Source organism: Onychomys torridus, chromosome 2 (assembly GCF_903995425.1).
Source record: "Onychomys torridus chromosome 2, mOncTor1.1, whole genome shotgun sequence".
In the NCBI taxonomy this organism is placed as follows: domain Eukaryota; kingdom Metazoa; phylum Chordata; class Mammalia; order Rodentia; family Cricetidae; genus Onychomys; species Onychomys torridus.
In genome coordinates this window covers 131,585,415-131,607,990 of record NC_050444.1, presented here as the reverse complement: position 1 = coordinate 131,607,990, position 22,576 = coordinate 131,585,415, and the positions used below count along the sequence as shown (strand labels likewise).

Below are 22,576 nucleotides of genomic sequence, written 5' to 3'. Positions count from 1 at the left end.
ATTACTATATACATGTTTCATATTATGGGACAGAGGCTACATCATGGAAAATCCAATATACCAACTGAACCACACTGTTCTATAACTCTGGGTCTATATATTCTTTCTAAAAAAGACTTATTTTATTTTTATTTTATGTATGTGTTTTGCCTGAATATATGGAGTCAGATAACTGGCACTAACTGGCACAGATGGCAGTGAGCCACCAACTGGGTGCTGGGAATTGAACCTGGGTCCTCTAGAAGAGCAGCCAGTGCTTTTAGCCACTGAGCCATCCCAGCCCCCTATAGGTCCTTTTTAAATGGATAGATAGTACTATGCTGTCACAGCTAGAGCGTGATGGCCTTTCCCAGATGTGACCCCAGTACAGATCAGCACATGCAACATGTGGTTCCAGACTCCTCTAGAGGTCATCAGATGGATGCTTGTGAATCTAGTGCCTCTACCTGATGATAAAGGGTGCCTTAACCTCCCGTCTCACCACCTTAGCAGCCGGAACTGCAGGCTCACTGCTACCTTGGTTGGTTTTCTTTCTCCTGAGCCCAGTAATCAACTAGTAAAACTGTAAGACTCAGCAAGAGATTCACCTGTACGAAGCCTAACTACTAACTAACTAACTAACTAACTAGCTCTTCCCACCCCAGGGATGGGACTTCTTTCACTAGTTGTTACCACTATACTATGTACAGACTGCATCAGCCTTTATAGGCTTCATTGCAGGCATCATTTAAATGCCGATTAAGAGTCAGTTCCTTGGCCAGGCTGTGGTGCACGCCTTTGGTCCCAGTGCTTGGGAGGGAGAGGCAGGTGGATTTCTGTGAGTTTGAGGCCAGCCTGGACTGCAGAGCGAGTTCCAGAGCTGTTACACAGGGAAACCCTGTCTAAAAAAAGAGAGAAAGTGAGTTCTTTGAAGTTGGGGACTGAGTTCCTGAAGTTGGGGACTGTGTGTTGAGAGGCTACTCCCCGTCAGATGCCAGGTACTATTTGTACTGTTTGTGGAATGAGCGTCTGTGGACCTCACAACAGTCCATTAGAGTTAAGCTCAAATATGGACAAAACAAGAAAGGCATGTAGAACCCAGGCGGCTAGAATCGGGAGTTCTCCATCTCTGGGTTTAAAAAATGCAACCTAAGAAACAAGAATAATTGTGAACCTAACCAATCATAATACTAAGCTGACTCCCAAGTCTCAATATTACCGCCAGGGCTCCGGATGTCAAGACGGTAAGTCTCAACAGCCTCCGAGTTTTACAGGAGGCGTTGACAGCATCCCAAGCATGCCTTCCACACCGCACACGCTGCCTTCTCCAGCCCTAAAGTAAAACCGACCCCTGCATCGTAACTGGTCTGCCAAACCTTTGAGCGCGGAGACGAGGGGCCTTACAGTATCCCCTGCAGCCCCTGCGCTGAGCCCAAACAAATGCGGGATGGATAAACAAGATGGGAAAGACGTCAGCACGGCACCGAGGCGACCCGCTGCTCCCTTGGTGTGACTTCGAGCAGAACCTTCCCGCCCCGAAACTCAGTTTTTCCATCTGCTGCACAAGGTGGCTGGCTTGGAGTCTCTAGTCTCCCAGTTGGGACACATGGCTCCCTGGCCGGATCCAGCGGGGACTCAGTAGCCCGTCTGCCCACTCGGGCCCTAGGCGGCGGGCTCGCCTCCCTCACAGGAACCCGGCTCTCCAGCACCCGCGCGCCGCTCCCCCTGCTCAGCCAGCTCGTGCACCGCCTGGCTCCGCACAAGCCCCGGCTTTACCTCAGCTCCCCGCACGCCGCGGCCGCTCCCAGCGATCCCCACGCCGCCGCTGCCTGACAGGCCAAGGGCGCAGGCGCGCGGTGGCCGAGCAGTTCGATGTGACGCGCTGGGCCGACTCAGGGAGGAGGGACGAGCGCCGAGCGATAGATGGCGGAGAGCAGAGACGCTCCTGCTCTTGACCGGACCGAGCCTGCTGGAGACCCGGCGGCCCACGAGCTGTGGTATGGGGTGTCTGTATCACTGCCCCTTCGTTCATTCATACATGACCAGTGCTCATTGAGTGTCCCATCCAGTGTCTTCGTTTGGGAGTTGTCATTCTGTATCCCCGTCCCAAGATGCTGCAAATTCTGGTTTTGGGGTTTTGTTCTTGTTGTTGTTTTGGTCTGGGTTTTTGGGTTTTCGAGACAGGGTTTCTCTTTTTAATCCCTGGCTGGCCTCAAACTCACGGAGATCTGCCTGCCTCTGCCTCCCGAGTGCTGCCACCACCGCTGGCCAAAGAGTTAATTTTTTCACTTTTTTTTTTTTTTTAAATATGATGCTGGAATTTAAACCCAGGGCCTCATGCCTGGTAGCCGAACACTGCCACTGAGCTACATTCCCAGGCCCTCACCATGGCACTTGTGTGGAAGAGGTCAGAGACAATTTGGGAAGTCAGGATTCTCTTCCTCCTTGTCACAAGACCTGGGAACACTTGTACTTTTGGTGGACATTTACCCACATGATTTTCCAACTTGAGGTACTAACAGTTTGTAAAATATTAGTTCCCTGAGTAATGCAGATTTTTCCAAAGCTGACTTATTTTCACAATATTTAAAAATCACAAGGGGGTTGGAGTAGTAGAGCACTTGCCTAGCAAGCGCAAGGCCCTGGGTTCGATCCTCAGCAAAAAAAAAAAAAAAATCACATGTGTTAACATTACCACCAGTCTGGTCAAAACCATTCTTCGCTATTGGAAAGCTGGCAAGTTTACAAGGAGAGATGTAAGCTTTTTGAAATTCTTTCTCTCGAAGGCTCACATATTATCACTGGCAACAATCCTATTAGTGGTTTTTCTGGAAGTGACTGGCTTTATTTTTGTAAATTGCTAGTCACTTTTTAATTTCAAGTAAATTTAATATCCTGTGGGGGCAAAACAGTCATTTCGGCTGCAACCAAAACAATCATGTAGGTGCTTTTCTTGGCACTAACTATCCTGTTTTTTTTTTTTGTATGCCCAGAAGCCCCCCCCCCACACACACACACCTATTTTACCACATGGAATAGTAAAAAGGCATGTACTTAAGTGCGCAGATTTAATAAAATTAACAAATTAAGATAAAATATTTATTTGAAGATTTTTAGTTTTGGGGAACCTTACGGAAGAGGGGGAGGAAGGGTTGTAAGGAGCCAGAGGGGTTGAGGACCCCACAGGAACATGGCCCTCAGAATCAGCTAAGCAGGGCTCCCAGGGGCTCAAGTGACAGTGATGGAGTCTGTAGGTCTGAGCTAAGTCCTCTGCATACATGTTATGGTTGTGTAGCTTGGTGTGCTCGTGAGACTCAACAGTGGGAGTGGGGGAATGTCACTGACTTGTGCCTGCTCTTGGGACCCTTTTCCTTCTGCTGGGTTGCCTCATCCAGCCTTGATATGAGGGTTTGTACCTAGTCTTATTGTAACCTGTTATGCCATGTACTGGTGATGTCCCTGGGATGCCTGCTCTTTTCTGAAGGGAAACAGAGGAGGAAGAGGATCTGGGGGAGAAGGGAGGTGAATGGGAGGGACTGAGAGGAATAGAGGGGGGAGTATCTAGAAGAAAAATACATTTTTGTTTGTTTTTGTTTTATAGGACAGTCAGGGATAATGGAGAAACCCTGTCTCAAAAAACAAACATTTTAGTTTTATGTGTATGAGTGTTTTGCCTGCATGTATGTATGTTTACTGAGTGCTTACCTGGTGCTGGAGGAGACCAGAAGAGGTCATAGGAGCCCCTGGAGCTGGAGTTACAAATGGTTGTGAGCCACTATATGGATGCTGGGAACCAAAACCAGGTCCTCTGCAAGAACATTAGGTGTCCTCACCCGCTGTGCCATCTCTCCAGCCCCGTATTTCATTCTACTGCCAAGTTTTTGCCAGTGAAGAATACGGGGATCGCTAAGATAGTTTGGGGCCACTGCTTAGATTCATGCTAAATAACCACCCACCATTATTTTTGCATCATCAATGCAAACATCAGTGTGATGAAAAAGGGAAAAGATGTCTTGGTATTCTTTCAAAAGTGGTTTTGTCCTAATACATCCCTAAAAAGCTTCCTGGGAGGTATTTAAATTGCTGCTAAGTGGTGGCTGAGACCTGTAGCCCCAGCACTCAGGAGACTGAGGCAGGAAAGCTATGAGTACTAGGCCAGCCTGGGTTACATGATGAGTTTCAGGCTAGCCTGGGCTATAGTGTGTACAGTGTAAGAGCCTGTCAGAATACAACAAAACCCTGTTGCATTGTGGATTTCTTCCTCCTGGCTCCTAGGACATCTAGTACTTAGGATCTTCAACACAAAATACTATAGCCTTCTTTCTCTTCTCTAATGATTTCTTAGAGCCAGGCATGGTGCACGCCTTTGACCACAGCACTCAAGAGGCAGAGACAGACAGGTCCCTGAGTTCAAGGCCAGCCTGGTCTACAGAGCAAGTTCCAAGACACTCAGTACTACACAGAAACCCTGTCTCGAAAAGCCATTTTTTATGTAAGTGTTTTGCCTACATGTATGTCTGTGCACCACATGCATGCCTGGTATCCATAAAAGCCAGAAGAGGGCATTGAGTCTCCTGGAACTGGAGTTATAGATGATTGTGAGCCACCATTTGGGTGCTGGGAATTGACCCTGAGTCCTCTAGAAGAGCAGCCAGTGCTCTTAACTGCTGAGCCATCTCTCCAGACCTTTTCAGGTCTTTTTAAAATCAAATTCTTTGAGGATAAAGGCTGTATTTTATTTGTTCCTTTCTTCCTGGGACCCTAAGATGTGCTAAGTAAATAATTTAATTAGTTTGAATTTTCCCCTGAATTTTCCTTTAACATTCCATTTAATTATAGGGAAGCTAGGCCAAAAGCCTAACTACTAACTCCTCTCCTGAAGATGCCTTCTAATTCAGTTCATGTTACTTGCGAGTTACTAGGCTCATACATATTAGTATATATCAAGTATATTTTCTCATTTCTTTTTTAAGGTGGATGAGGTGGGCTCAGAAGGGCAAGTCCTCTGCAGTGTGAGACACAAAAGAAACCTTTCGAAAGTTGGGCCTTGGCTCACAGATGTTCTTCCCACAGTCTGCTAGAGATCTCTCTTTGGGAATTTGCTGGCCACATCATAAAATACTCATCTATTCCATCTGGCTGTGGGCTTGTCAGTGTGGTGGGGAATTGTTATTGCTAGAGCACTGAGTGAAAGATAAAAATGAGAAAAAAAATCTACTTTGGCCGCTAATTGCGCGAACTAAAGCACTTCCAACTCAATTTTTGCACATAAGCTTAGTGATCACCGAGGGGCTAATGGTAAGTCACAGAGAGACTGATGCCGCATTGTTTACTATTATAAAATGAATGCTTGGCAGCAACCCCCACTAACTAGGACTTCTAGCACAGAGAACTCCCACCATTGATGACTTTGGAGTCAAGAATGTAGACATTGGTGTTCTAAGCTGATGGGTCAGTTTTTATTTTTGGTGGTGAGCCTAGCCTTTAACAGCTGAGCCATCTTCCCAGCCCCGATGGGTCAGTTTTTAAAGAAATAATTTGATTAATTTGGTGGTTTCCCCACTTTTATCATAAACAACTTTTCAGACTTTTGGTTCCTCCTCTTTTAACTGGAAATATGGTTTTGAGGTCATATTTTGTTTATTCATTTAACGACTAGTCACTCAGTGCCTATAGTTGATGCTTACTTGGAATTATTCCCCACATCAGTCTCCTTCCCAAGGAAAATTTTAGGCTCTTGTGATATATCTGAACCAAAGATAAGGACCCAGCCTTTGTAGACTTGACATTCTAACAAGGCCAGCAGTCTAAATTATAAAGAGTTTAAACAATGATGACTAAAGCGAGTTTATTAAAAGGTGACATTTTGGGGGGAATAAGTTGGGCAAGAAGACCACACTGACTGCTCTGAGGTGTTTGTGTTATTCACGTGTGACACTCAAGAGGTAGACCTTAGGTGTAGTTCCTTAGGAGCTCTCTCCCTTGAGACAGGGTTCCTCACTTAGCCTGGAGCTCATCAATTAGGCGAGGCAGGCTAGCAAGCCTCTGAGATCTGTTCTCTGCCTTGCCAGTGCTGGGATACCAAATGTGAGACACTACATCCAGCCTTTTCACGTGGGCTCTGGGGTTCAGATCTCACTAATTTACTGACGGATTTATCTTCCCAGCTCAGAACTTAAGAGTTTTATAGGAGCCTTCTCCCTGACCCCAGAACAGGGGAAACCCAGGGCTCACACTTGTTAGTTAAGCGCTTTGCATTGAGCTACATCCCTGGCCCAGCAGAGGATATTTGAACTTGAGACTTATTTCATTGAAATCTTTTATACTTCAACATCTGTCTAGGTCTTGCTTATGTTTGTCAAGTCTTGTCCCACTAAACTCTACCTCCAGTCACTCTACAACTGTTCTTTTCCAAAAAACTGTTTTTAATATGTATTTATTTGTGTGAATTATGTATATACGTGTGCACAGTGCACATGGGGAGGTCAAGTGCAACATACAGGAATTGGTTCTCTCTTTCCACATTATGGACATTAGGGATTGAACTTAGGTCCTTGGGCTTGGTGGTGAGCACCTTCAGCTCAGTCTCCATGACTTCCTATCCAACAAATTTAGAAGAAAAGGGGAGAGAAGTTTATATTACTAAAAATAATACATTACCAAACATCCAAAAATTCTCTCCTCCATAAAAGCAATGAGAAACGTGAAGATCGTTTTTGGATAGTTAGTGTCTCTGTCTCTCTGTCTCTGTCTCTCTCTTTCCTGAGACAGAGTTTCTCTGTGTTTCCCTGGCTGCCCTGGAACTCACTCTGTAGGCCAGGATGGCCTTGAACTCAAGAGATTCACCTGCCTCTGTTTCCTGAGTGCTGGGACTAAAGGCCTGTGCACAAGGCGAGAGAGAACAAACTGGCCAAGGAAGGAAGATGGTAACACTCGAAATGAAATGAAAATTGAAGGTTTGTAAACAGCTGACCATGTGTGTTGACCCTGTTGTCACAGACCACACATTTGTCACCACAGCAACTTCATGAGGGTGCTCTTACCTCCATTCATGAGGAAAACAGTTGCAATGCACAGGATGTCCCAGAGCAGACAACGGCAAATCCCTTCACATTAAAGGGTTCCTTAGGCTGAGTGTGGTGGCCGGTGCCTGCCTGAAATCCCAGCATTTGGGCGGTAGAGGCAGTACTGCTGAGGTTGATGGCCAGCCTGGTCTACAAAAGGAGTTTCAGACCAGGCCAGGTTACACAGCAAGACCCTGTCTCAGAAACAAAACAAAAGTGGGGGTTGGAGGAAGTGTTCCTCAGAGATATTTAATTAGATGGAACATATAAAGAATCAAATGATCCAGGGGCTGCAGAGAGTTAAGAGCACTCACTGCTCTTCCAGAGGACCTGAGGTTAGTACCTAGTACCTATACCAGATGGCTCACAAATGCCTGTAACTTCAGCTCTAGGGGATCCAATGCCCTCCTATGGCCTCCTTGGGTGCCTACATTCATATACACACACTCCATACAGATATACATGTGTACACATAATTTTAACAATAAAATAAATCTTAAAAAAAAAAAGACAAATGTTTCAGTGGGTCCATACTTAGAAGGAAGTATGGTAATTCATCAAGGAGAGGATGCATGCTCTACACTGTTACATAATGGGAAAGATGCAGCAGCAATCCCGTTAAGTGTGGTGCGGTGCAAAAACCACTCATGGTGCCGTGGTGCTTTAGACTTGATGCCTGACACCTATACTCTGTGCTTCATTTCTTTCTTTTTATCTTTTCCCAAGACAGAGTTTCTCTGTGTAGCCTTGGCTGTCCTGGAACTCACTCTGTAGACCAGGCTGACCTCGAACTCAGAAAGATCCACCTACTTCTGCCTCCTGAGTGCTGGGATTAAAGGCATGCACCACCACTTTATTTCTAAATGAATACAGAGCAGGCTGTAAAATACAGTGTTAGAGAGACACTAAGGACGCCTGTCTGGGCAGAGACAAACTACACCCCACAGCACTTGCAGGGGAGACAGAGTGGGGAGGCACCCCTTCTACCAGCAGAACCAGGAGCTTGCTGAGAACAGAGCTTGGTGGATGTGCAGCTCCTGGGAGTCCTGCTGCTCCTTGGAGGGGAGGAGGGTGCTCATGTATGTCTCCTGTGGCCACCCAAAGTCATGGGCAGGACAGGGCTGCCCCAGGAGGCTCAGTTGGGCGAGTTCCAGGGTGGGAGAGAGGACTGGGCAGTCACACAGCCATGTGGAGAGGGTATTAACAGAACTTTCTAAGTGGCAGCGTGAGCTCTAGAGGACATGTTAGGAAAGTTTATGCTCTGCTTTGATAGGCAGCTAATGGCCATACATTGTACCAAGACACCAAGACAACTGTCCAACGGACTGTGCTTGAGGGTGCAAGTACTTGGGGTTAGAGTCTTAGTTAGGAGGCACCTGGGGCCAACAGGTGCTCCAAGTCTGTCAAAGTCAGCTGTCCCAGCTCTACCCTCCATGTACCATCTTTCTGCTCACTTGCTTCTGGTGGTGGGCTTCCAAGCTCTAAGTCACCACATTCACCTCGAGATGTATCAGCCTTCTGTCCTCTGCTCTAAGCTCTCATTCCTAGCCTGCACTCCAGATGTGACGTGTTACTGGGAAGCCCCACCACTACCATTAGGCACATGTGTCCTGCAACTAGAAGGGGCCTCAGACCTTCTTCCAGGACACAGTAGCACCATGAGTCTAGTAGGGATCACATCACAAAAGCACATCCTAAAGAAATGAACTCATTCATTTATTCAATTTTCCCATGTGCAAGACCTTCTAAAGGAGTGTCATGGAGGCCCTCCGGGTGTGCTCAGCCTCAGAGCAAGTTTAATGTCTAGGCTTTCAATATTTTAGAGTATGGTAAAAGGGAACTACTAAAAGTTCTGGGAGGACATAAGGATCCACGACTGTGAGATCTCGGGGGTGAAGGAGCAGATAAGGGGTTGGGCTGGCATCACACAGAGGGGATGAGTAAAGACTCAACGTTGAGTGGGCGTACACTCAAGCCGCTGGAAGGACAGCGCTCACACCCGCTGCTGTGGGAGGAAGAAGACTAGTGTGCGGGGTTGGGGTACTCAACTGGGGCTTCATTCTTGGGGATACGTGACCAAGGAAGATGGCCACTCTCTGTGTCCTTGGCTCCCTGCTTGAAGTACCATCCTATCAATTTTTAAACAATTTTGAGCCATGGCTGAAGCTAGAAAAGAAGGGGAAAACGAGGGAAACCAAAGATGGGATCAAAGTCCACAGGCTGGGGAGCTGGAGGCCCCCTTCAAGTAGCTCAGGCCTGGCAGCTTGTGCGGGCAGGGCTTGTGGAAGATGCCTCTCACAGAGCAGGCCCGAGAGGGAGTAGGGCTTGTGGGTCTTCGGGGACTAGACCATTAGTGTCTACTCATGGCTCCCATGGCAGCGCAGGGCCCACCGTGCTGAGGTGTTCGGAACCGTCGTCACTTCTGTTGAGACTCAAACTGGGTTGGCCTGGGTGAGGGCTTAGGCACAGCCTCACTCCTCCCAGGGGCTCATGTCGGTGTCGATGGCCACACAGTTGTAGGCGGCATAGCGGAGCTTCTCCTCACATACCTTGGCACTGAAGGAGGGGAAGAAGGTGGCTAGGCAGGCAGCTCTGCTGCTCCCAGGGGTGCACTTTGCTGCCCGCCACCCTTCCACACGAGGACATCACCCCTGACCATGAACTCAAGAAAACTCACCTGGCATAGTGCGGGAGGAAGAGCGTGCTGGAGCAGGTGGAAGACTCAGGCAGAGCATCTGTGGTCTCATAGCTGGGAGTTTTGAGAGGCAAAAGATTAGGAGGAGATGTAGAGGGATGTGTGTGTATGTGGAAGGCACCTCAGGCCCTTCTCTGTACTCACACTCACCCCAGTTTGTCTGGGTAGATGTAGATCCGAGCTGGGAGGCGGCTGCGGCCAGTGACAAAGCGCAGGAAGCGGCTCCGGTCCTCTGGGTGGAGGAGGAGAAAATTAACGCCTGCAACTCCCATCCCGCCTCTCCAGCCCACAAGCCGTGTCCCAAGGCAATGCAAGACCCACTCTGCCCCCTACTGACCGTTGGTGAAATTGTTCAGAGCCTCCCAGAAGTACTGCACTCGCGTGTCAGATGGTTCAAAGTCCTCAAACCGAGCTGCAGGGGCCAAGGCAAGAATCCATTCTTAGGTCTCATTCTGCTAGTCCTTAAGCCTCACCCACCCAGCTTCACTGCCCCATCACCTAGAACTCACTGAGCTTGCGCAGAGCATCCACAGTGACCTCCGGATCCCCACACACCTTCTTTTCCAGCTCTTGCCAGGTCAGCAGGTCCAGCACAGCCTGTGGTACCACCTTCAGCAGACCTGCCTGCATGGCTGCCACCTAGGGAGGAGGGAAAGGCCCGGCTGGGAAAGAGGACGCTCTTTTCAGCACACACTGGGGACATCTCTACTCACTGGTCAGCAGGAATGAGGGGCAGAGTCATGGTGAGAGCTAGAATTGGGACTGGTAATGGTAGCCTACCGGCTGTGCAGGGAAGGGGGTTGGGAAGGCCCAGAGCTCCCGTTTGCTACCTGCTCCTTGCTTTCCTCTAGTCGAGCCTTCTGCACCAGCTGGATGAAGCGAGAGCGGTCCTCATATCCCACCACGATGCCTGTGCCCCCAGGAATCAGCTCCACCACCTGCTGATCACTCAGTACGGTGGTGAATGTTAGCTCCTTCCCGAACTTGAACTCAAATGTCTCCCTGTCCATCCCTTCCATCACTTCCAGGAGCTTCACCTGAGGGTTGGGGAGAGAGAGGCAGGGGTGTCAGCTCTTCACTGGGGAGCCAGTTTCTGTCTTCCTGTGGGTAATGTAGAGTACAGAGACCAGTAAAGGGCTAGGAAAGTATTGAGACAATACCCAGCCAGCCTTGGAGGTTAGGGTTGGCACCCTGCAGGAAATGGCACCTAGCCTGACCCAAAGGACAGCTGGGAATTGGCCACAAGGGAAGTTGAGAGAGAGAGAGAGAGAGAGAGAGAGAGAGAGAGAGAACATCTTAGACAAAGCTGAAAACTCCAGAGGCCTAAAGAGTGTTTTGCTTAGAGCCTGAGTGTGAGTCACATGGCTGAGATACAGGAGTCGGTAAGGCCTTTACAGAGTTCCTACCGCCCTAAGCCCAAAGCAGTCATCACACGGTTTAACCGAGGAAAGTGAAATAAATTACTCTGGCAGCGTGCAATGAGATGGACAAGAATAGAGACGGGGCATTAGCTTTTACAACACACAGCTGGGACAGAAGAAAAGCTGGCCTGAACCGTGGGGACAGCAGTGAGATGGGAGGAGCACACGGATTCCAGGGAGAGACGGCACAGGACGCTGTGCGGGGAGAGGTAGGGTGACCCTAAGCCAGGCATGGTGGATGACACATGCCTGCAATCCAGCATTTAGGAGGTGGAGTGGGAAGATGAGAAGTTCAAGGCCATCCTCCTCAACTGCATATCCTCTACTACATGAGACCCTACTGCAAAGAGCAAAAAACAGGGCTGGCAAGATGGTTCAGTGCATAAAAGCACCTACCACCAAGTCCGATGACCTGAGTTCAACTCCCAGGATCTCATGGTAGAAAGAGATTTAATTCCTAAAGTTGTCCTCTGACCTCTACATATGTATCATGGTGCACCTCCCTCCCTCCCTCCCTACTTACACACACACACACACACACACACACACACACACACACACACACACAGAGGCATACACACAAATATGCTAAAAAAATAAAGGCAAAAACCAGAATAAACACAAAAAGACCCTGATGACTTTGGCATGGGCAAAGGAGGCTAGGGGTGCAATTCTGAGCCTGGAGCCCAAGAGGTGGTGGACTGGGGATAAGGTGAAGAGCAGGCTGAGTGCAAGGCTCAGATGTGCCGTCTTGAGGTAGATGCATATATGGCCCCAGGCTAAGGAGAGAAGTGTGAGCTGGAGGTAAGGATTTTAGGAATTATCAGAGCAAAGACAGCAGCTGAATCCATGGGAGTCGGTGGGACTAAAGAGTGAACACATGTACTTGGGGGCAGTGGGTCTGGGCAGAGGAAACACGGGTCCAGGTCCTGCTCACCAACACGGAGTCCACAGCTGGGAAGTCTTTGCTCCAGCTCACCTCCTCACCAGACAGCTGCTTCCACACGAACCCAGGCAGGGCCAATACCTGAGTGACAAACGCAGCTGTCTTCTCACTGAGCCTCCCAGGTTTGCAGGCCCTTCTTTCGAGGCCTGGGCTTAGCTGACAGGTGATGATTGTGTTACTCACCAGGAACTCCTTACCCCGAAGGGCAGCCCCCATCAGCTGTCCGATCCACTCATACTTGGCAAAGTCTCGGCAAGAGGGATTAGGCACATACATGTCCCGGGCCTCACCAGTGCCATTGCCCTGCCCCAGAGACAACACTATCAGTAGGACATGGGGTAGACCCTATTTTCCTACCACTAGTACCCTAAAGACTTCACCAGAAGTCTACTGTTCCCCCCTCCCCCATCCCTCCTAATGTAAAAGGATGCCCTGGTAATTCAATCCCTCTACTGCTCAGTTAGCTCCATCTAGTTCTCAAGAGATTTGCAGATAGCAGAAATTTGCTGGTGGGTGGGGAGACAATCACCTGGTTTGCTGTGCGCACAAAGAAGGGCAGAGGCACAGGGGTGTCAGCTGAGCTGGGGCACAGCTCTTCTGACATATCTGCCAGGCTGTCACGGAAGCCACCACCTGAAATGACAGATGCTTTTAGCTGGGCTTTCATAAGGGGTAACAAGCAGGCTTCCTGTGTCTATTAGCTGGTAATCCCAGAAAGTGCTAACACTCTAAAAGGATAACAACTGGAAGCCATGTCATGGCCTCACCTTGGTCAATGATGCCTTCTGCAATGAATTTACATTCCCACCACTGGTCATAGCGCATGGGCCACCTGGAAATAGAGATGGATGGATCTCTGCTCTGCTAGGGCTGACTGAGCTCAGGCACATTAACTAGCCCAGAGACCAGCCAGGAAAAGACTACAGAGTGGTAATAGTGAGAGGTGCTAGGCGTAGCGTGTGGATGTATATGCCCTGGGCAAGTCCCTAACCCTCATGCCATACCTGTAGTCCAAGGGCTTTTCATACTTGTCAGAAGGCTTGAGGCCTTCATAAACCTGGGGGACATGAGAAAATGGGAGTAGGTGGGAGCCGTGGGAAGTTTATGTTAAACAGCTGTCCCTCTTCCCGCCCACAGACCTTGCTCAAGTCCCTCTCGGACTAAACCCCTAGGCCCTTTACTGACCCTCCCTCAGTCTAATCCAGGTGGGCCAGACCTGGGTGAAGACTGCATTCTTGCAGGCAGGGTCCCGAGAAGGGCAGGCACGGTGTTCCATGGCCAGGCGGCGGTTGATGTACAGCCGTGGCATGAAGCTGGGCTTGCTGCTTTCCGAATCACGAAGGCACTGTGCTACCAAGCCGGGCCGCTGGCGTGATAGCAGCAGGGACTGTTTCACTTGCTGGTGAGGAGAGGCGGCCAAGGCAGACTCAGTGGGCAGTCAGCTTTCGTCTAGCTCTGGGACTCTCCTCTACGCCTAGACCCAATTTTACCATCCCAGTCAAGTCCAGTGCAGTCTGTTCTTGCCTATAGTTTCTTCCTTAAACTAACCACAAAGGGAACTCTAAAACAACACAAACCTAATATTACCTAACGAGCTTTCTCTCTCTCTCTCTCTCTCTCTCTCTCTCTCTCTCTCTCTCTCTCTTTTTTTTCAGGACGGTTTCTCTGTACAGTCCTGGCTGTCCTGGAACTTGCTTTGTAGACCAGGCTGGCCTCAAACTCACAGAGATCCACCTGCCTCTGCCTCCCGAGTGCTGGGATTACAGGTGTGCGCCACCACCGCCCAGCTTCTTACAAGCTTTCTAATAGTTCCACTGACCATAGCCAAGTCCCTACTTCACACCCTGGTACCCGAGGCTCTTGAGACACAGACTATGCTTCCCATCAGCCCCTTTCCAGTCTCATCCATGTCACACTCACGCCGAGCTGTATGTTTTCTTTAAGTCCTGGAGCTGCCGCAGCGCCCAGCGGGTACCTTCTACATGGCTGTCACCTGTGTAGTTCCTTCCCTGCCTCCTCTTGCCTATTTCACTGTGCGGGGACCAGCCCCTCAAACCCTAACTTTTCATCACCCGTGTCTGGCTTTGTTCTTGGTTTCCAGAAGCAGAAAGGGTCTAGCCCAAGGGGTTTCAGGAACTTTCTGCTAAAGAATGAAAACTAGATGAACGGGAAGGAGGAACCCAGTGCCCAGGTTAGTACTGCAGGGTTCAGACTCACTTTAATCTCACTGAAGGTGCCCAGTGTGTGGTCCCATGCAGGTACCAGGTGGTGCAGGACACTGTCCAGGATCTTGATGAATCTGTGGTGAAGATAAAGAGTTTAGCGTGGATGCTGTGCAGTGGTGGTGCACCCCTTTAATCCCAGCGCTTAAAAGGCAGAGACAGGCAGATCTCTGTGAGTTCGAGGCCAGCCTAGGCTACAAAGTGAGCTCTAGGATGGCCAAGGCTACACAAAGAAACCCTGTCTCAAAAACAAAACAAAACAAAACAAAAACAGAAAGAATTTAGCATGGATGTAAGACCCCAGTCTCTAATCCACAGGGACAGAGCGATGATCAGGAGATGCACTCGCCCTGGAAGCGGACTAGTTTATTTTATCAGACTTTGGGGCCTCCTCCATGTAGACTCCCAAGGCTTAGGGAAAAGAGGCATGCAGGGCCAGCACCATGGTTACCTCTGCACAAGGACAGCTCTTCGGTAGAGCACTTCTGGGTCAGTGCCTTCTAAGCGTGGATATCGCACCAGACTGGCTGGCTGGAACAGGTCTGCGTTCAAGCCTAGTTCCCGCTGTCTAGAGGACTTGATCTTGACCCCTCGAAGACGAACATCAATCCCGTCATCTGAGGGAAGGAGTCAGCGTATGGTCATTTCCATATGCAGCTTTCTTGGCTCTCAGACCTGGGAATGGCTCCTTAAAGGTTGGCATTTTGTCAGTTAGCCACGAGAGGCTTCCGAGATTCTATCACATGATTCTGATATTTATATATTCATTCCACCTCTATGCTGTTGGGATGCCTGTGGATCCTTTTCTAAATGAGCTTAACTATCCTTATGGCTTTAAGGTTGGCTTATACCTGTCTCTGGCCCCATAGCTTTACCTTAACTCCAAATCAATTCCCTTCTCTCCATACTGTCAGCTTGCCCCCAACCACATCCTGGGATTCCTTATAGCCTTAAGCCCCACCTCGACACTCAACGATTCGGATCTCGATGATTGGAAGATGGACAGTCATGTCCTCCAAGACACAGACGTCCCCAATCAGGGTCCTAGGAGACAGGTATAAAGCAGTTCAGATACTTGCTGCCTTAGGCCCTCAGGAACTTCTGGGGTTCCATTCAAGCTGAGCTTGGCCCCATTGTGAAGATCATACCCCACTTCCCACCCCAGGACAGCCCGCTCACTCGTCAATGTTGACGTCACTCAGCTTCTTCAGGTTGTCACCTTCACCCCCATAGACCACTACCCGCTTAGGCATGAAGTTGTCATCTGTGGTATCCACTGTGAGTAGCAGCTTCCTGAAGGTTCAGAGTATGTCTGAGTGAGTCTCTAGGCACCCAGAGCACATGGCTCACCCACCCTGTCCGGCCCAGAGCCTACTCACTTGACAATTGTGCCTTTCTTCATGGTAAGCCGTACCCAGTGTTGGCACTGAGACCCATCGCTCTCCCAGTAGGTGTCTGCATTGCTATCCGTCAGGCAGGACACATTGAACTCCTCCTAGGGTAGGAGCAGAAAGGTGGAGTCACATTTGCACTGGGCAAATGTTTGAGTTGGGTGGGGGGTAGGGAAGGGTGTCTGGGACCCAAGAGGAGAGGGACGAAGTGTGGCTTGTGGGGAACGATGATTTGGCCCCGGTTTGGCAATGGGAGTTCTGGACCTAGCATTGAGGAATGTGACTGTATCTAGCCACAGGAGGAGTGTTAGCACCCACCGTGTAGGAGGAAACATCTATGCTTTCCACATACTGCTTCACACTACCCAGGTTCTCATCTTCTTTGCCCAGGTGGTCATATAAGAAGTGGATCAGGTCCTCATCGCACTCATATGTCCATGTTGGGGGCACATAGCTAAGCAACCCCAAAGCCCTGATTAGGCTGGGTTCAGGCCCTGCTCCCTCCTCTTCCACCCCACTCCAGATAACTCACAGTAGTCTTTGTATCGCTTCCGTGTAGGCCTCTGCTGGCTGAGGCCTGGACCCTAGGCGATGGGAGTATGTCAGGTCCACCACCTGTTCCCATCTGTGGGCACAGAGCCGGGTAAATGAGGAGGGAGGTATGGGCAACAGGACACCACCTCCAAGGTCTAGAGCCTTCTCTAGAGGTCTACCTCCAAGCCTCCAGAAACCTTATCCCACCCCTTCAGGTCTCCTCTCTGCCTGTTCTTGCCACAACCTCCACCCCGAAATCTCACACAACCCAAGGTCTGGATTTGGGTCGCGCTTCCAACCCCCCTGCCCCGCTGGACACCAAGTAGCGTTCTTTCAGTTGCAGGACCTGAGCACCGGCCGGTAGTCTACACCAAAGAGCTGCTGCTGCCGCTGCAGGTGGTCTGGAGTGTCGATGGGTACAAGGCGGGCCCCGCCCTCCGCCGGGCGACATACCAGAAGCCAGCCTTCGTCCAGCGAGCAGTCACTCAGGTGTTCGGCCAGCTGCTCCTGCAGGGACATGCCAGATGGGGACAGTCGTCAGGGGACGGATGTCAGGGAGCAGCCCAGCGGCTCGCCCAGCCCAGCCCAGGGCAAAGAGCACCGAAAGCAATGCCAGCTCACTATGGGAACAACCGGGGCTTTGGCCGGATCCAAGGGGTCTTTGGCTGGGTCCCGGCCCACCGGGGCGCACCTTGGTCAACTTCACCCAGAGGCCGTGGCCGTTGCACAGCTCCTCGCCGGTGGTGCGCACACAGGCGCCACGCCGGAGCTCAATACTGTCGCGGGCGGCGCGCAGCGGTCCCGAGCCGGTGCCGGGGGCAGGGCCCGCGGCACCTACACGCAGCCCCAGGCCCTCTGCCTCCCACACCGGCAGCAGCACGCGCGACGGTCCCGCTGGGTCCTTGTAAAGCTTGTAGAGCACCTCTCGCGGCACGAAAGCCAGCGCCGCGGGCAGCGGCAGCCCGGCCCGGAGGCTCCGCGCCGCCTCGGCCAGGAAGCGCACGCGGCCCAGGAGCTGTCTGGGGCACTCGAGCGCAGCTCCCGGGCCAGGGCCAGCCATGGTGAAGCCGCGGAGGTGAAACTCGTCCAGGGAAACCTTGCCCGGCGGCAGCACAGGGGGACCGCAAGCTCAGCTTCCCACCACGCCCTGCTCCGCCTTCCACCCTACTTGGCCGTATGTTTTGGATTACGTGCACAGCCCATCGCCACCGTATGGTCAGGTGTACTCTGACACTCAGCGATATTCCCTATTTTGTGACCCCGTCCCCGGCTAACGCAACCAGACTCAAAAGTAGACTCCTGAGGTAGGGGCTCATTATGTAGCACAGGCTAGTTTCGACCTCGCGATCCTCTCACGGGCTTTATTCAAGCTAGTGCTGCTACCCTTGTTCAAGCCACTGTTCTATCTTCCCTTGATCACTGTAACTGCATTTCCCCCCGTTTTTCTAGACAGGATTTCTCTGGGTAGCCCTGACTGTCCCGGAACCCATTATGCAGACCAGGCTGGCCTCGAACTCACAGAGAGCCGCCTGCCTCAGTCTCCCAAGTGCAGGGATTAAAGGTGTGAACCACCATGCCCTGCTTGAGAAACACCTTTAAATTTGTTAAACTACCTATCCTAGAGGCGGTGTGACTAAATGTTTGGTAGAATGACCCCCTCCCCGTCACTGATAGGAATGTTCAATCATTCCGGATAGATGCTTTTTTTTTTTTTTTTTTTTTTTTTTTGCTTCTAATCCCGGGAGACTAATACTCGTTGTCCACCTAAATGGGATTACCGGGGGCTGGCTCAGCAGTTAAGAGCACCTTTAGTTCCGTGTACAGCCTTTTGCATCATTCCTTCGCCATGGACTCATGGATGGGAGTGAAAGCGAGACTTGGGCTAAATTCGGGATTTCTGGGCCACAGATAGGAACAATTTTCTCATGCCACCTTAAGACGTATTGAGAAGTCTTTTCTTTGCGTCGTTTGTTACTGCGGCGTAACACTGGACTTTACGGTGAAAAATTGCTGGGGTCCTACGGGCAGCAGGGAGGGCAGCCCCAAAGCTGTCAGTGACGGAATGGTCACGTGGCTCTCAATATGGCGACGTCCGAGGTTCTCTTTAGGAAGGGGCGGAGCCTGGACTGTGTGGGCGGAGACTCAGATTAAAGCGGTGACCGGAGACTGCTCAGTTACTGTTTACCATGGAGGCGAACGGGTTGAGGTGAGTCAACACAACTGCACGCGCTGTGGCTACCTTGCTTTCTGATCTGAGTCTTCCAATTCAGGGATATGTCCCTAAACTCTTATTTTTCTGGAGATCTCCCAGTACGAACCCAAATCGCTGTGATTCCAAATCATTCCAATCATGGAATAGAACCTTCCCTGCTCGCTGGCCCTTTCCCTAATCTCCATTCCAGGGACTACCTCGCGGGACTGCGTCCTTAGACTTTCAGAGGTGACTCAGAACGTCTAACTAGCACTGGGACCATCAACTCTGATCCTCTCTGTCGTTTCGGGAATCACCCTGCCACTTGCGGCCCGGTCCCCGAGATAAACTTTTCCCCAAACTCTCCTTACTGGATTTTCATTCCACCTCCCTAGTCCCTCCAGTTTGGGAAAGCTGGACAAACGTGTATGAGAGAGGCCCCAGTGGGCCCCCCTCCTAGAGTCTTGTGTGCCACCTGATAGAGAGGAGGCGGAATGGGTGGGGAGCCATGGTTTGCAAGCGACCTGGAGGCGGCAGATAGCGGTGCTTGACTGAACACGCCTTCCCCAAACCCCAGTCTAGCATAATGACACTTACTCCTACCTCTCCCCTCCACCCGATCTCCAGACTCCAGAATTTTCCGGAGCTGAAGAATGACACGTTCCTGAAAGCAGCTTGGGGAGAGGAAACAGACTACACTCCCGTTTGGTGCATGCGACAAGCAGGCCGATACTTACCAGGTCACACAAAGCTATGGTCTAGATAAAACTCTAGAAGGTGAAGTTCAGGGGCCGATGATAACTTTAGACCTCCTGGTTGAGTGCTGTTCTCCTTCTCCTCTTGCAGAGTTTAGGGAAACTAGGTCTACCCAGGACTTCTTCAGCACCTGTCGCTCTCCTGAGGCTTGTTGTGAACTGACTCTGCAGGTGAGGGCCCCACAAACGAGCGTGGGATTTGTGCCCTCAGTGTGTCTCCTTACTAACCTATTTGTTATTCCCTACAGCCACTAAGAAGATTCCCTCTGGATGCTGCCATCATCTTCTCTGACATCCTTGTTGTACCCCAGGTACTCAATCCTGATCCTTGAATGTGGGCTTAAAAAAAAAAAAAGGAAAGGAAAGCACTCCTTGGAAATCCTGTCTTATCAGGTTTCAAGATAAGTACATAACTGGGTAGAGAAAAACACTAAGATGGAGTTTGCCAGGGGGTTTATTCTTTTCTTTCCTTCCTTATCACATGGGTTGAACAGAACCCTTCCCCTCTGCAGTTCCAGACTGTGAAACCAGATATCTTATTCCCCTTAAGGCACTGGGCATGGAGGTGACCATGGTACCTGGCAAAGGACCCACATTCCCAGAGCCATTAAGAGAAGAGCGGGACCTAGAGCGTCTACGGGATCCAGCAACAGTGGCCTCAGAGTTGGACTATGTGTTCCAAGCCATCACTCTTACTCGACAACAGCTGGCTGGACGTGTGCCACTAATTGGCTTTGCTGGTGCTCCGGTAATTCTGCACAGGGCATGAACTGGAGCATGAAGAGGTCGTTCTGGCAGGCTTGGTATAGCAAAGGATTCTGTGCTGTGACATCTTTGTATCCTTCTGCAGTGGACCCTGATGACATACATGATTGAGGGTGGCGGTTCAAGCACCATGGCTCAGGCCAAGCGATGGCTCTACCAAAGACCACAGGCCAGTCACCAGCTGCTTGGCATACTCACTGATGCTCTAGTCCCATATCTAATAGGACAAGTGGCTGCTGGTGCTCAGGTGAGTCTCTAGAGACAAACAGGCTGCAGCTTGGTCTGCCAGGACCCCAAGCAATGGCTTTCTAAAGTGGAGAAAGCAGGGCTCTTAGTTTTCCTCCAGTGATCTGGTTGGAGTATCTAAGTGGTTTTCGACCTTCCTAATGCTGATCTTTAGTACAGTGCATGTTATGGTGACTCCCAACCATAAAATTATTTTGTTGTTACTTCATAGCTGTTTTCTAGTGTTATGAACTATAATGTAAATATCTGATATGTGACCCCTGTGAGAGAAATGGGTCATTTGGCCTTAAAGGAGTCATGACCCACAGGTTAAGAACCACTTAGATTCTAAGTCCTTCCTAAAACTGTCAGCGGGGCTTAAAGGTCTGAGTTTTTGGAAATTGAAGCTGCTGCTAGGAGAAGGCAAAACTGCTTCTGCCTCTGCCTCCCAAGTGCTGGGATGAATGGTGTGTGCTACCACTGCCCGGCTGTTTTCTTTCTTTTTTGGTTTTTTTGAGACAGGGTCTCAACCTGGATCTCACTCTGTAGACCAGGCTGGCCTTGAACTCATTGATCTACCTGCATTTGCTTCCTGAGTGCTGGGATTAAAGACATGGGCCACCACTGCCTGGGTTCTGTTTTTCAAAGCAAAACTCTTTGAATGGAATTGAGCTCCCAGCCTCAGGGAATAGGTCAAGGTTTTAAAGTCACCTGAGAAGAATTAAGGCATAATCTGTATGTGGGCCTGAGGTACTTCTTAGTGTGCTAGGCGTTAATTTTTCTTATCACCTATCTACAGGCATTGCAGCTCTTTGAGTCCCATGCAGGACATCTTGGCTCAGAGCTCTTCGGCAAGTTTGCACTGCCCTACATCCGGGATGTGGCCAAGCGAGTGAAGGCTGGGCTGCAGAAGGCAGGTCTGGCACCAGTGCCCATGGTGAGGACTGGGACAGGTTGAGTGAAGGAAGGCCTGTAGCACTTTCAGGGCCGAGTCCTGCGTGGACTGAAGTCACCACTGGAGGGCAGCAGAAGCACAGCCAAGGAAGGCTACTGGGCACCACAAGGCTTAGTGTCAGAGATCTGCTCTTTTTCTCCAGATCATCTTTGCTAAGGATGGACATTTTGCCCTGGAAGAGCTGGCCCAGGCTGGCTATGAGGTAGTTGGGCTTGACTGGACAGTGGCACCAAAGAAAGCCCGGTGAGTGATGGAGCAGTAGGCACTACAGGTTGAGGTAGAGGGGTACAATCCCCAAATATGAAGTGATGAGAATGTGGTGATGTATTTTACAGGGAGCGTGTGGGGAAGATGGTGACCTTGCAGGGGAACCTGGATCCCTGTGCCTTGTATGCATCTGAGGTAATAACTGGGCAAGGTTTTCTCTATGCACTGTGCAATGGTTGGGTGATTGTGTGTGTGTGTGTGTGTGTGTGTGTGTGTGTGTGTGTGGTTTCATTATACTGTTCTCCCTCTCCTTTATCTTGGTGCTCTAGGAAGAGATCGGTCGACTGGTGCAGCAGATGCTGGATGAATTTGGGCCACAACGCTATATTGCCAACCTAGGGCACGGACTTTATCCTGACATGGACCCAGAACATGTAGGAGCCTTTGTGGATGCTGTACACAAACATTCACGTCTGCTTCGACAGAATTAAGTATATGCCTTCCCCTCAAGGACCACCAACACAGGTTGTTTCTAGAAGAATAAACTTCCAGAGTTGGATTGTAACATGTTCCTTTGTTTGTAAAGGTTTATGTTTTTATCCTCAGTCATTCCCCTCCCCACCCACTCCCGGCCACTTCCTCTCCCTCTTACACACACACACACACATATACACACACACACACACACACACTCACACACGCACACACGCACATGCACACGCACACACGCACACCCGCTTGGAACTATGTAGCCCAGGTTGGCCTTGGAACTTAGAAATCCACCTACCTCTGTCTCTCAAGTGCTGGGACTAAAGCTGTGCGCTACACCGGGCCAGGCTCCTTTGTTCCTTTCCTTATGCCTCCTCTGTGTCTTCTTCTACAAGTCTCAGGGCTCAGGTATCAGTGGACATGCCCTACAGCATTAACACCAGGCTCACACTACCATTGTGCTACCAGCCATCCAAGCCGGGAGTGACATGATATTAGGTAGACCTTTCCAGATAGTTGGGGCTGTGGCATTTATAGACAAAGGGTCCACAGGGCTTTGTGTCTTTGAAGGAAGGAGAAGACAGATCAAAAAGGGCACAGAAGTGGCTAAACCACTCCGGAGTTCAGGAGAGGAAGATGGAATCTAGGCAAACAGGAGCTGAGGAGACTTTAGCTTTGATGCCACAGGAGGGAGAGTAAGATCCAGAGCTAAGTTGCTCAGGACTGGCGCCTTAGGC

General features: G+C 50.3%; 3 protein-coding genes across 3 annotated transcripts in view; 1 reads left to right on the top strand and 2 right to left on the bottom strand.

Annotated features, from left to right (window-relative positions):
• The window catches only part of Eif2b3 (eukaryotic translation initiation factor 2B subunit gamma), a 73,555-nt gene extending 71,821 nt beyond the window's left edge, over positions 1-1,734 (bottom strand). Inside the window, exon 1 of the mRNA XM_036178601.1 lies at positions 1,356-1,734. Coding sequence (XP_036034494.1) covers positions 1,356-1,534 — 179 coding nt within the window. The 5' untranslated portion in view covers positions 1,535-1,734. The remainder of the gene's footprint in view (positions 1-1,355) is intronic.
• Positions 1,735-8,738: 7,004 nt separating this feature from the next.
• Positions 8,739-17,418, bottom strand: Hectd3 (HECT domain E3 ubiquitin protein ligase 3). The gene is made up of 21 exons (XM_036179341.1): positions 16,944-17,418; positions 16,599-16,759; positions 16,251-16,343; positions 16,037-16,172; positions 15,707-15,822; positions 15,507-15,620; positions 15,289-15,371; positions 14,779-14,944; positions 14,323-14,404; positions 13,322-13,504; positions 13,110-13,162; positions 12,873-12,937; positions 12,635-12,738; positions 12,289-12,408; positions 12,097-12,186; positions 10,569-10,775; positions 10,248-10,377; positions 10,076-10,150; positions 9,889-9,970; positions 9,721-9,792; positions 8,739-9,599 (listed from the first exon to the last, which is right to left on the bottom strand). The coding sequence occupies exons 1-21, from the start codon at positions 17,310-17,312 to the stop codon at positions 9,515-9,517; spliced, it is 2,586 nt and encodes an 861-aa protein (XP_036035234.1). The 5' UTR covers positions 17,313-17,418; the 3' UTR covers positions 8,739-9,514.
• Positions 17,419-18,375: 957 nt separating this feature from the next.
• Positions 18,376-21,922, top strand: Urod (uroporphyrinogen decarboxylase). The gene is made up of 10 exons (XM_036178772.1): positions 18,376-18,458; positions 19,071-19,183; positions 19,290-19,369; positions 19,447-19,509; positions 19,749-19,946; positions 20,049-20,210; positions 20,988-21,125; positions 21,286-21,386; positions 21,479-21,545; positions 21,680-21,922. The coding sequence occupies exons 1-10, from the start codon at positions 18,439-18,441 to the stop codon at positions 21,839-21,841; spliced, it is 1,104 nt and encodes a 367-aa protein (XP_036034665.1). The 5' UTR covers positions 18,376-18,438; the 3' UTR covers positions 21,842-21,922.
• The last annotated feature ends 654 nt before the right edge of the window (positions 21,923-22,576 follow it).

Excerpts from the sequence above, each read along its gene's own strand:
- Hectd3 (XM_036179341.1), bottom strand. The coding sequence starts at position 17,312 with ATGGCTGGCCCTGGCCCGGGAGCTGCGCTCGAGTGCCCCAGACAGCTC. Across the intron at positions 16,344-16,598 it reads GACTACCGGCCGGTGCTCAG|ATGGGAACAGGTGGTGGACC; the intron begins GTCCTGCAACTG and ends CTGTGCCCACAG. Across the intron at positions 15,823-16,036 it reads TAGATGTTTCCTCCTACACG|GAGGAGTTCAATGTGTCCTG; the intron begins GTGGGTGCTAAC and ends CTCCTACCCTAG.
- Urod (XM_036178772.1), top strand. The coding sequence starts at position 18,439 with ATGGAGGCGAACGGGTTGAG. Across the intron at positions 19,947-20,048 it reads TTGGCTTTGCTGGTGCTCCG|TGGACCCTGATGACATACAT; the intron begins GTAATTCTGCAC and ends ATCCTTCTGCAG. Across the intron at positions 20,211-20,987 it reads AAGTGGCTGCTGGTGCTCAG|GCATTGCAGCTCTTTGAGTC; the intron begins GTGAGTCTCTAG and ends ACCTATCTACAG.